Raw genomic sequence first — 12,607 nt, 5'->3', positions numbered from 1 at the left:
TTACCGCCATGGCCGATGGCTTGGCTTGCGGGGGGGGAACAGCCACAGGTGGCCACATGGCCCCCATGTCCTGAAAAGACTCTGCACTCTCAATTCGCCATGGGGGCCGCAGCAGACCCATGGAGTTCACAGCCTATGACTCTGCCTCGTATGCAGCCAAAGCAAACAGCAGAGGACGACAGTGTCATCAGGCGCATAATTGAATGGGATTCACCATCGCCATCATCTACCGGATCATCCTCTTATCTCCATCCCCTCCTCCTTCTTCTTCTTCTTCTTCACCTGATTAAAAGAGAAGTAAATCGATCCGGGAATGACTCAGATAAAGAGAAGAATTAATGCACCGAGTGAGCCATCATTCATGCCGTGCTACATCACTGTGAGCTTTGGGCATGTCAGATGGGTCAGAGCTGCGGAACGCCCAAAGAGCCATCCAACTCAAAAGCTTGGAAATGGCCTGCGGAGATGAAGGTCCACCCAACAGCCTGCGTGTGTGTGGTCGAATGACCGATCATCGAGCCACCCCACGCCTCCCGATCTCCAGTCTTGTCCTCCTTTTTCTTATGGTGGCACACCCCGGTAGAAGGTCTCCTCACTGTCCACATGAACGGCTTCTCGATTTGATAGGTCGATGGAATGGGAAGGTCCTGTTGGCAGGGAGCACAATGGTGTTTTGATGACTGCACCGGTCAATGGTCATGGCAGCGCAAAAAAGTAGGAGCACCTGCATCAAGATGTGTCACTTCAACAGCAAGACTCCATGCTTTGATGTGTTCGGCGGAATAGATTCTGGGTTTCAGATTCTAACAACAGAAAGAGTTGACCGTAAACAAATTCTGCTGAAATTTCACTTGATTTATGGGATAATACAATCAAAACGAGGATGAGACCGAATGATTCGATCGGTGAAACCAAATTTGCAGTATGAATTCTCGCGGTTTCAACAATTACAGGAAGAAGATTTACAAGCTCTTGCAGACCACATTCTGAAAACTAATCACGGAGGAAACACTACAATAACCTCACCGGATTATTGAGGACGACAACCTCTACATCATCGAGCAGTGGATCCAAATCCACACCAGCTACGCTCTTCGCCGCCAATCATCCGCTTTTAGATGCTTCTTCACTTATGAAGAATGAGAATTACAAGTATAGATGCTGTACACAAGAGACAACAGCTCATATACCTCCCTGTTCTCAGTAGACACAGCCTCGTGGTCGCCACGATCGTAGTCAAGCTTCGCCAGTTAGAGCAACCCAAGCAACAGCAGCGATGGTCTTCGGTCATTGGATCGTCCTCGTTAGCTTGCACTTCGAGATGAATAGGGTCGTCGTGTAATTAAGACTGCAGAGCTTCAATAGCTCGGCGGCCCGTTGCTTGAGCTCAGGACTGCAGCCGCTCTGGATGACAAGCAGCAGTTTGGCAGCCAAACCGGCCTCCACGGCGAGAGAGGCGCATTCGTCGGGAGCGAGCTTGCAGACGGCCCACAGTATCGACAATGCATATTGAGTACAAGCTTCAGACACCCTCATCAGAAGCCTCACTGCGTTGGGAATGGTCTGAGGACAATCTTTCAGCGCCGACAGGCCTTCGGGTGTCGTCGAGAGATCATCCAAGATGTGCCATGCCGGCTCCGAGCACTCGGGACTCAGGTTGGGCAATAGCTCGACGAGCTGCGGAACCGCTCCGACGCTCACAATCAAGCTCCGGACTTGCTCGTGAGAGCATATAGCCTTGAGCAAGCTGAGACCCGCCGCCATGCCATTTGGGTGTCGCTTGTCCTTCACCAATCTCAGCAATGCCACCAAAAGGCTCAAGCTCGACACCACCTCCCACCGGAAACTCTTCTCCTCCATCAGCATTTCGATGAACCTCGTGCAATTGATCTTGGTATCGATCGTCCCCTCATTCAGCATGTCTACCACGAGTGAGATCCTTGCCGGCTGCATCAAACTGGTCTTGGCATCTGAATCCAGGCAAAGATTGACGAGAATGGCGATCACCTCGGAGCCAACGGCGTGGGAGGTGAACGGGCCGAGGAGAGAAGAAAGGAGTGACACGCCGCCGGATTCGGCGACGGTCTTCTTGACGGAGGGGTGGGCGACGACGATCTTCTGGAGATCCTTGAGGGCCTGGACTCTGGCCTGCCCCTTGACCTTCTTTAGGCTTTGGACGAGCTCGGCGGCCCGGCCCTGGACGTCCTCGGATCTCTTCTTCAGTAGTAGGTAACGCTGCGAGAACCAGGCGTTGATCAGCTGGTGGAGGGTTCGGTTGGGGGTGACGGCGTCGTCCCACAGCTCCTGCATGGTGGTTGGGCAGGTGAGGTGCCCCAAGGAAAACCACTTGAGGATGTTGGCGCGCTCGTAGGTCTGGCCGGTGCAGAGCGTGACGGGATCCACCATAGGCTCGAGGGAGATGGGGCAGATGAACACCGACGGCACGTCCTCGGGCGCCGCCGAGTCGAGCTCCTCGATCATCTTCTTGAGGTCGAGCTTCTCCGCGGTGGCTCCCAAGGTCCCATCTTTCCCTGCAGGGAGGCCCCCGCCGCCGCCGCCCAAGATCCCATCTTTGATAGCGGTCTCCAGATCTATGATCTGCCCCCCGCCCTCCAGCCTCCATGAAGCCTGCTGCTGGTACTGCGGCATTGTTCGGAGCCTCAAAGAACCCAACTTTAGATCCCAAGATTCGATTTCTAAGCGAGAAGAAGAAGAAGAAGAAGAGAGGAAAGAGAGGTGGCAGGAGGCTAGAAGCCGAAACAAGAGAAGAAGACAGGATCGGTGTTGAGAGCTCGCTTTTGCTCTGCGCTAGGCGACGTTGGACGCTGCAATCTGGGGGAGCCTTCAATGGCGCCGGTCAAAAGGAAGCAATCCGTCATCATAACCAGCATAATGGACTTATGATCGAGCTCCGCCCCTTCTTTGAACCCCCCCAAAAGCCCCCTCTCTCCCTCCCCCGCTAAAGCTCGCTCTCTCTCTCTCTGTCCCTCTCAGACACACGCTGCCTTCACCAGAGGTCACTAAAAAGGCGAAATCATACGCGAGCAAAGGCCCAGATCAGAAGATAAAAGGGGAGAGCAAAAAAGAGGGAGGGAGGGAGATCTACACTAAACCTCCCCCAACAAAGAACTCCAAAACACAGAGAAAGAAAACAACTTGACACCTTTAGAGTCCAAAAGATCACGTTAGAGATCTGTGAGCGGGAGGTACGGGAGGGAGGCGAGCGAGAGTGAGAGTGACAGTGAGAGATCTAACACAACCTTGTGATGACCAAGAAGCAGATAAAGAGGCACAGAACAGAGAGACGAGATTAAAGATTAACATATCATAAAAAAGAGATTTTGAAAAGAGAAGACACTCTGCAGACTGCTCTGCTCTCTCTCTCTCTCCCCCTCCCCCTCCTTCCTCTCCTTTTATGCGGAGAAAAAGAGAGAGCAAGAGAGCGACAGAGACAGAGAGGTCTCGAGAGGCATAAAAGGTTGGCCTGGGAACTTGGGAGGAAGGAAGAGGGCAGGGGATGACCGGGAGTAGCCGGTGGCCGTCGCGTCTCGGCCCGAGCACTGCACGTGCAGTCGTGTCACCCCGATCCTTACGACAACGCCTTTAGATTAGGGCATACGAAACCCACATTTTGAAATGTCAGTTTTGTCCTCGTTCCCATTGTTTGCAGATCACCACCGTCCATATGCATCATCTGTACACGAATCATAATACATGAGGTGAAGAAAAAGAAAGAATCAGAGGCCGCCGCGGGATTCGCGACCTGTGATTGACTCAACGTGCGATCGATGCGCCTCAGTGTTCCCGGAGACCCCCCCCCCCCAATAAAAGACTCGATGAACAGTATTCCCCGGTAGACAACAAACGAAAAGAATCACAATCTGCAAAAGCTGCCTGCTGCTGCTACTAACCCATGCGCATGGCTCTCTCCCTCGGCAGCATTCTGTAGCACCGCTTTCCCCATTGTCGAATAGTTTGAGCTTGCTTTGGGTGCTTAATGACCTCTACCTCTGCCTCTACCTCTACCCAGTAAAAGCACAACAAAAGGAAAGGACCGTGGGATTAGGCTAAATGCTCAGAACCTAGTCCAGAGATGGGAGAGTATTATTGCTGCCACCGCATCATCTTCTTCCCTTGACTCCATGTCTCTGCGACTGAGAGATCGAAGAGACCAACGTAGGCTCGGCATCTGCCTTTGCTTGACTGTACTCAGCTCCGCCTCCTCGGGTCTCATCCTGTCGCGCAGTTGGCTTTGACTGCTTTGTGAGGCGGGTCCCTCGCCTTGCCTGCCATCTGCAGCCACTCCTACGGCGACAGGTGGCCCGGGGAACTGTGCGAGCTGCGCCGTGGCAGAGATTTCAAGGTCTCGGTGGACCCAAATTTAACAGGAGGTTTGGAGTCCCCCATTCATTACTATTAACTCACTCCGTCCGAGACTGTAAGCACGCATGTAGCGCCGGAAGGAGCACGGTGAGAGTGATCTATCAGGTTTGATTTGTTTCCTCCGAGATCTTTGATACAACATATGGTTTTCCGGTGGTCTCTCCTCCTTGTAGGTAGCCGCTTTAACTGCATGACGTGATGGCTCATGGCCGGAATCATCAACATCGCAACCCGAGTTAATGCCTAGTTAGTAGCGATCCACGTCCTAGTTTGACCAACACGCTTGAAGCTCCATGGACGCCAACTATTCCTAGCAGGTAGCAAACTTAACAATATCGATTAGACTTATCCCACCCAAGAAGCTCTCTCTCTCTCTCTCCAATGATTGAGGTAGAACAATTCAAGGGTGAAATGATAGGAGATTACCTTCCATTCGTTCATTATATCTTTGATGGCCATTAGGTGTTCGATAAAATGCGTCTGGGGGCGGGGCACCGAGCACTATTTCCATGGCGTTCAGTTACCGAGAGGGGACCAAGCGGTGATGGCCGCTCTTTGCCGGGCGCTTGAGACATGGGGGAGGCCACACAACGGCAGCGACCTCGTGCTCGTTATCGCCATGTCCACGAACAAGCTGGTCAGCGGTCGAAATCAAATGGACCGCTCCGTTGTTCACGAACGCCCCCTCTCTCTCTCCCTCACTCACCATCGTCTCTCTCATCCCGGAAAGCGTGGCCTTCCCATTAAACCCTCACGCTCACAGAATGAGACGCTCGTGGTCACTCCCTCCTTTATGGCTCACACGGCCAACGTAGCAAAAGCCACCCTTAGGACGCATGCAAAGGTTCCTTCCGTGCCTGCCTGCAATTGAATTGCCACATTACATCTCAACCATTATGATATCTTCCCATAATGTTGAACTGTTTCATATATACCATTAATTAGTTCGAGTTTAAATAAATATATATATAAATAATCTAAAACATTGGTCGGACAAGCAACATCAATTATAGTCTATATGTGCATATTTTCATAATATATAGAAATAGATATAAGGTGAATTTTCAAAAAAAAACTTATCTGGAAGGGGGGTTTTCTTTTCATAATACTTGAAATATAATTTTTTTTCTCCTTTTTCCTATGGAGTTATCCACAGGTGAATCAATCCAAATATAATATTATTTTTGCATTATTACAATGTTTTCATCAATATCAATAAAATACTATAAAGTAGTACAAAAATGCTATTTTACAATAATTTTATAAATATGTTTATATTATGTTATAGTATTTTCGGTAATACTAAGAAAACATTGTAGTACAGCATAAAAATATTATACCACAATATTTTTATTTTCATCAACACCAAGAAAATATTACAACGCAATACAAAAACATTGTGTATAGTATTTTTTTGGTATTACACAAATATTATAATATAGTATTAAAAATATTATAATATAAAATAATTATGTATATATATTAAATATGAAGGATAAAAGAATAAATATTAAAAAAAACATTAATTTTGAAGGGATCTCTATACATAATTTGACCAATTAAGTGATGTCATATCACATTTAAATGGATGGTTGGGCTTCATTTCTTAAAAGACATCAAAACATTTGAACCCCTCTTGAATGCACAGACATGGTGGCATCATGAGAAGCACCACACACGGCCATGGCAACAGTGGCAGAGCAAATAATCTATATGGAAACCGGCTCGTGAGCTCTCTCACCAGCAGCCCTGTAGTACTTTTTGTCTCGCAACCGGTCAGAGGCGGAGAGGAGCATTTCTTGATGTTGCCAACCAGCTTTGGCTGGCTCCTTTTGACCGTCACCTCAGGCGCTACAAAAGAGGCTGCCACCGTCTCCGTAAACTAAAGTGAAACAGCGAAGGGGGCCTGCAACATTGATGGGAGAAGAAGAAGAAGCAGAAGAGAATGGATAAAGGGTGACCTCTAGTGCGGACCGATCCAATAGGGATAATTTTGTGGGCAGCGCAAATTAAAGTGCCCGAGTCGGATTCAGTTTTCGGTTCGTAAGGCTGGCCCGGGTTCGGATTTAAGTCCATCCATTAGGCCGAGCATTCTTGATAAGTGTTTGTGAACCTTTTATACTGTGGCTGAGGAACCTATACGGCTTGGTCCGATCGTCGATGTTCAGAAAGTCTATTGATGAAATCTTCGTCGGGTCGGGTCGAGCTCGGGGTCGACCGATGTCCAAAAAGTTTCTATAGTAAATATGCTCGCCTTCGTCATCGTATGATTCCTGCACTTTGACCTAGGTCGAGATGAGAGGGGTATCCCGACTTAGGCTTCTCCAAAGATTAAGTTAGTGGAACTTTGTGGCAAATTCTCTGTTTCCCTACCAGATATTGACATGAAGTTTTTATTCTAACACCTGAGGGTCCTCCGTACGTGATCTTCACACGATGACCGTCGTCCCAAATTCCTAGTGACGCATCTAACGTAGCGTCACGTCTTTCTTCCGAGATTTCACACTTGCACTAACGTGGTTGAGGGGTCGTGTTCATGTGATGAAATCCACAATATGATTTATCAATAAGCATAACATTCGAATCAAAACTAAATCAAATTGAAATTAAGTCAATCGAACAATTTATCGATTTAGAAACTAACCCAAACTAGGTTTGGGTGGTTTAAACCCGGTTCCGATTGTGTAGAATAAAAATAGACGATTCGAATTTTGATTCTGATTTTAAAATCAAAATTACATCAATTTTGATATATATTTTGATGATCACATCCACAAATCACATATATATATATATATATATATATATATATATATATATATATATATATAATTTAAATTATGATTTAGAGTGAATCGCCATCATCATTAATAATTTTGTTATATATTTTGATGATCACATCCACAAATCATTCTTTTATACAACCAAAAAGCCAAAGATCGTTCCAGATAACAGGAGAAGGGGCGGAACGAAGCAGGCTTGTCTTGTGTCGCACAGCATGGCGCACTCGTCGAGGCTCACCATGTCTGCGTCCGCCGCGAGGGCGGCCGCTGCCGTGGTCGACGACGACGACGATCTCGACGAGGAGCCCGGTGAGGAGATCGAGTCCGCGCCGCCGCTCCGGGTCGGCGAGGAGAGGGAGATCGGAGGCGCCGGCCTCAGGAAGAAGCTTCTCAGGCCCGGCCGCGGCTGGGAGACCCCCGTCCTCGGCGACGAAGTTACAGGTTCCTGAATCACACCCTCCCCATTCATGTTCGTTTTCTCCGGCATAGAGATCAAGACCCTCCTCATCGAGTGCTCTCTGGGGTGTAATTCTTGTTTCCTTTTCATGGTTCTTTGAATCAACAGTTCATTATGAGGGTAGATTGCTGGATGGACGCAAGTTCGAGTCCACTCGGGACCGAGGGGAGCCTCTCACTTTTGAGGTGGGCGGTGGTAAGATTGCAGTGCTGCTTCTTTTCGAGACTCCGCGTAGCTTTTGGGGTTTCTTTGCTGTCCTTTTCTTGAATTCTTCTGGTTCGTATGAGATAATTCTTTAGCTGTTTTAGGGTTTTGGGACTGTGAATTTTTTGTGCATTTTCTTCGTTCATTGATTTGATCGGGGTTTCTAATTCAGCTTTTTAGGAAGAAGAATGCCTCTAGGGTTGTCGCATCAAAAACGATATCAAAGATAATTTTGGTGGTTAAGTCAGCAATGTACACGGTCGAACATTATTCAGATCTAGAATTTGCATGCTAGAATAAGTTCTATCATTCTCATAAATGTTGATAATAATCCTTTTGGATACATGTCAGTGTTTCAACACCAAGACAAGTCAGTAAGAAATGACATGTAGCTGAAAGAATTTTCGGAATGAGTAACATAAGTCAAAGGAATCCTGTCTCAATTGGATAACTTTTCTTCTAAAGAAGTTATGGTGGCTTTGGTTATCATAATGCAGTTCTAATGAAAATCGTTGGTGTTTGGTTTCTGGGTAATATCTTGGGACTTAAAAATAACCACATGTTGCTTCAACATCGAGACTTATTGGCACTTATCTTAAATTAGAACAAGGCATTGCTGGCTTGGATCAAGGAATAATTACCATGAAAAAGGGGGAATTGGCACTATTTACATTGCCTTGTTCTTCTGGTTATCGACATGCTGCTGCTCAAGGTGTTCCTCCTGATGCTGATATGCAGTTTGAGGTAGAACTGCTATCATGGCTAACAGTCATGGACATTTGCAAGGATGGTGGAATAGTTAAGAAAGTTTTATCAGGTGGGGATGATAGGCAAACAGGAGATTTGGATGAAGTTACAGGTATATTTAGGAAACTTTAGCTTATTAAATGTTAGTTGCTTTTCCGTTAAATGTTGTATCTATGTTCTTTCCTAATCTAATTGGTTCATTTTTCTAACTGCACAGTCAAGTATCAAGTCAGGCTGCTTGATGGCACGATTGTTGCAGAAACTCCTGAAGGAGGATTTGAGTTTTGTGTTAATCAAGGTGTCTATAATTGTGAATTTAATTTTTGTTGGTGTTTTCTATTCTAAGACCAGATCTGACAGCATGTTTTATTCTTGTACCAAATCTAATGGGTTTCATCGTGCAGGGCATTTGTGTCCAGCATTACCCAAGATTGTGAATACCATGAGAAGAGGGGAGAAGGCTTTTGTCACCATTCAACCACAATGTATGCCAGACCATTAAGATAGTTTCTGATGCTTTGGAATGAATTTTGGGCATGCATTTTCAATTTTTATCACTGTTAAATTTCTTTTGCCACTCTTTACACCCCTTCACTAGTTTTTTTCATTTTAGATGGGAATTTGGAGTAGATTGCATTAGTTCTTGCTTGTTAGTAAGAAAAACTTTACTAGCCTTACCAAATCATTGTGACAAAGCATGATAACTACATTCACAAACTCAACTTTGACATTTAATTATGTATTTTAACTTTTTTTTGTCTTGTCATGGCTAGAATAATGGGTTGCACACATTTTGATGGAACCTTTTTGGCTCGTTCTAGTTGCTCTACTTCTTGAAGGGCTAATTATAATGATCATGAAAGAGGGGAGAGGCATGGAGGTTTTGCGTGATCACTGGTGTCCCTTAAATAAATAAAAAAAATTTATGGGACATTAATTAGGTCATTTATGGTGGTTAAGAAACAAAGAGTTTGTATTAGTAAGACAAGAATGGTTTTTGGATGCATGAAGTTAGTAGGTATTTATGTTCTAATTTTAAATTTTCCAAGATGAGGTGAGTAATAGCTAGTTTAAGTGTCTGACAGGGAAAGCATAGACAGGTTAGGATGGCCCAGTGCACAAGGTTTCCACTAATTTGTGGTCTAATATCTAAGTAACATATTATAAACCTGGGTTAAACTGTAATTTTCTTGATGTTTATTTATCTGTCAGATATTCCTTTTTTTGCATTAATTTTGATCATACATCTACCTTAAGCTCACCTTTGGATGATAGCCATCTCTAGATGCATTTGGAGAAGTGGGGAGAGAAGCTTTTAATGGATTACCTTCTATTCCGTCAAATGCCGTGTTGAATATTGAAGTTGAGTTAGTATCTTTGAAGCCTGTTGTTGATGTTACTGGTGATATGAAGGTATTGAAGAAGATTCTGAGAGCAGGCGAAGGTCTCCGTACACCGAACAGCGGGGAGACCGTTTGTGGTCAGTTTTCATCTTTACTTCCAATAATGATAATCTATGGAAGTTGCTAATGACTTGAGATTTGATATTGTTCAGAGTAGAGCCTATCATTTGGTTTCTCCCACATAGAATACTCTCGTTTTTATATATCTCATCTTTTGGTTACAATTACTTTGAAATACTTGCATGCACATTCTGATTATGTTCAGAAATGTAACTTATCTGATTATTAATTTACCTTCTTGCTTGAGGATTGTGGACTTATGCAGAATGTGTCTCATCTTCAGTTAGGTATACTGCCATGTTCAAAGGTGGCACTACTTTTGAGAAAGTAGGCTTTGATGGAGAAAGTTTTCAATTTATAATTGATGAAGGTCAGATCATTTTTAAGTCAGTTCATTTCATTCACGTTTTCTTTGTGAAATGTGCAAAGTTTGATTGATTTTTAACACATTATGGTTACAAAATTCTGGCTTGTAATTTCAGATATCTTGCACTGATGCCCCATGTTTTGCTGTACAGAACAGGTTATTGCTGGTTTAGATCGTGCTGTATCAACAATGTTGAAGGGTGAACTATCTGAACTGACTATAGAACCGGAGTATGCATTTGGAAATGACGAAGCTAAGCGGGATGTAACCATAATTCCTTCAAGTTCAACTTTGATATATGTGGTGGAGTTGTTAGACTTTACAAAGGTGACAATATTGACAAGCTGGCAAAGGTGTTATTTGAGTGTGTGGTGAAACTACTAGTAACTGTGTCTTCTTTCCAAACCACAGGAAAAAGACATACGGGAGATGACTGGTCTTGAGAAGATACAAGCTGCTGAAGGCACAAAAAGTTCAGGCAATGATCTTTTCAAGAACGGGAAGTTTGAACGAGCTGCAAAGAAGTATGATAAGGTAGCTCAGTGATGAGTGGCTAATAATATCTGGACTAATGATAATTATTCTCTTGTAAGTGGAGAAGTCTCTTGTCTCAGTAGATTAATTCATCAAATTTTCAGGCTGCTAGGTATATTGATGGTGAAGGAACATTTGAGGATAATGAGGAAAAGCTAGTGAAATCTCTGAGAATCTCGTGCTGGTTGAATTCTGCAGCATGTTGCCTAAAACTGAAGGACTTTCAGGGAGCTATTCGGTTATGTTCACAGGTAAAAGCCAATTTAATACATTATGTGACATTATCAGGCAATCTTTGATTTTTATGCATACAACTCTTTGCACCTCTAGGTACTAGATAATGAGTTCTGCAACGTGAAGGCACTGTACAGGCGAGCACAAGCTTATATTGAAGCTGCTGATCTGGATTTAGCTAAGTTGGATATTCAGAAGGCATTAGAGCTCGACCCAAAGAACAAGTTAGTAGGCACTAGAATAATCCAATTACAGGAAATTGGTAATCTTAGCACATCTTTTTTTGCACTAACTTGCAGGGAGGTGAAGTCACTACAGATGACATTGAAACAGCTTCAAGCAGAGAAGAATAGAAGAGATGCAAAGTTGTACGCAAACATGTTCCAATGGACGAGAAAAGATGCAGATGTGATGGTGAAGGTGAGTTCCAAGAGGAGTTGTTTTCGTTATTGTAAGAGGTTTTCTCAGTGTCATTCGCTTTGTGTGTTATTTAGTTTCATATAATGTGATAAGTTTGTCAAATTAAAGAAAAGCAACCGGAATATCCAAGTTTTCGAATTCAGAACATCTGGGTTGGTTTCTCTTCTTCCTGCATTTATTGTCGGCCTGGAAGTGGTTCGATTTCTATGAGCAAATGTGAAAAGATGATAAGCTGCTGCAAGTCATTTTCTCTTTTTCAGAAGCTGAAGGTTGGGAAGCCACAAGGTGATGAGAGGGAGGGGAGCGCCGAAGTGGAGGCATCCAATCTGGAGAACTACATGGTAATGATCATGCTTGCAGGATACGTGAAAAGATTATAAGAAATATCTATAACTGATGCAGTAACGTCGTTGATGTCATGCAGAGATGTGAGCGCAAAGTGGCAGAGAAAGAAGTAAAATGTGACAGGGAAACACAGGCGATGGAGGTGGTGGATGCTACTTGTGCCGGTGACAGGGAGATGGCAGATTCCGCGGGGAGGTGAACAGCCTGCGGCAATCTTGGTAGGATAGCAGTAGACAGTGCTGGTTGTTGTTGCGTACTGAGGCACCGCCTGACATTATCGTTTCGTCCCATGTTCGCCTTCCTGGACTGCTTAAAACGTCGAGGGGGGATTCTCACAGAAGTCCGATATATTGATATATACTGATTGCTTGTGTATCTTGGTCTTAATAGGAGGACGCTGATGATGGTCTAATATTGGTCCCTGGGGGTGGAAGAGAACCCGCCGAAAACTCACCTCGGACCAGGAACTTATCCTCCCAAGCAGGGTTCCTTAGATACGTTGGTTAAGTTTTGGTATTCCTCATAGAAAACCGTACCGTGTTTTGACATGGTGCATCCGCGCTACTTATTCATCATGTCCTCCTTTTCAGACGGACATTGCAAAATGCGATCTTCACATGGCTCATCAACGCTGCTTTTGATTGCGTGGAGGATCGGATCGCCGTAGATG

At 44.7% G+C, this 12,607-nt stretch overlaps 2 protein-coding genes across 6 annotated transcripts; one reads left to right on the top strand and one right to left on the bottom strand.

The window, feature by feature from the left end:
• Positions 1–897: 897 nt before the first annotated feature.
• LOC135646108 (U-box domain-containing protein 30-like) lies at positions 898–3,450 on the bottom strand. The gene has a single exon (XM_065165270.1). The coding sequence runs from the start codon at positions 2,647–2,649 to the stop codon at positions 1,288–1,290; it is 1,362 nt and encodes a 453-aa protein (XP_065021342.1). The 5' UTR covers positions 2,650–3,450; the 3' UTR covers positions 898–1,287.
• A 3,864-nt stretch (positions 3,451–7,314) lies between these two features.
• Positions 7,315–12,312, top strand: LOC135581857 (70 kDa peptidyl-prolyl isomerase-like). 5 transcript variants are annotated; one of them, XM_065162323.1, is made up of 14 exons: positions 7,315–7,607; positions 7,732–7,808; positions 8,566–8,686; positions 8,792–8,872; positions 8,979–9,059; positions 9,860–10,054; positions 10,321–10,407; positions 10,556–10,731; positions 10,816–10,938; positions 11,043–11,189; positions 11,269–11,396; positions 11,472–11,592; positions 11,853–11,933; positions 12,017–12,312. In XM_065162323.1, exons 1-14 carry the CDS (start codon positions 7,382–7,384, stop codon positions 12,134–12,136), a joined length of 1,764 nt encoding a protein of 587 aa, XP_065018395.1. In that variant the 5' UTR covers positions 7,315–7,381; the 3' UTR covers positions 12,137–12,312. The 5 variants fall into 5 exon arrangements, with proteins under 5 accessions (XP_065018395.1, XP_065018394.1, XP_065018397.1 ...); XM_065162322.1 differs by having other exon boundaries at positions 7,732–7,818; positions 8,432–8,686; XM_065162325.1 differs by having other exon boundaries at positions 7,472–7,607; positions 7,732–7,818.
• Positions 12,313–12,607: the final 295 nt, after the last annotated feature.

This window comes from Musa acuminata, chromosome BXJ3-8 (assembly GCF_036884655.1).
Source record: "Musa acuminata AAA Group cultivar baxijiao chromosome BXJ3-8, Cavendish_Baxijiao_AAA, whole genome shotgun sequence".
NCBI lineage: Eukaryota > Viridiplantae > Streptophyta > Magnoliopsida > Zingiberales > Musaceae > Musa > Musa acuminata.
The sequence above is the reverse complement of the archived record's forward strand: the minus strand, read 5'-3'. Positions and strand labels throughout refer to the sequence as shown.

What these genes read in the sequence shown, in the direction of transcription:
- LOC135646108 (XM_065165270.1), bottom strand. Translation starts at nt 2,649, where the DNA reads ATGCCGCAGTACCAGCAGCAGGCTTCATGGAGGCTGGAGGGCGGGGGG.
- LOC135581857 (XM_065162322.1), top strand. Translation starts at nt 7,382, where the DNA reads ATGGCGCACTCGTCGAGGCTCACCATGTCTGCGTCCGCCGCGAGGGCG. An exon ending in CAGCGGGGAGACCGTTTGTG is followed by an intron (nt 10,055 to 10,320) that starts GTCAGTTTTCAT and finishes TCTCATCTTCAG; the next exon opens with TTAGGTATACTGCCATGTTC. An exon ending in AGTTGTTAGACTTTACAAAG is followed by an intron (nt 10,732 to 10,815) that starts GTGACAATATTG and finishes TCCAAACCACAG; the next exon opens with GAAAAAGACATACGGGAGAT.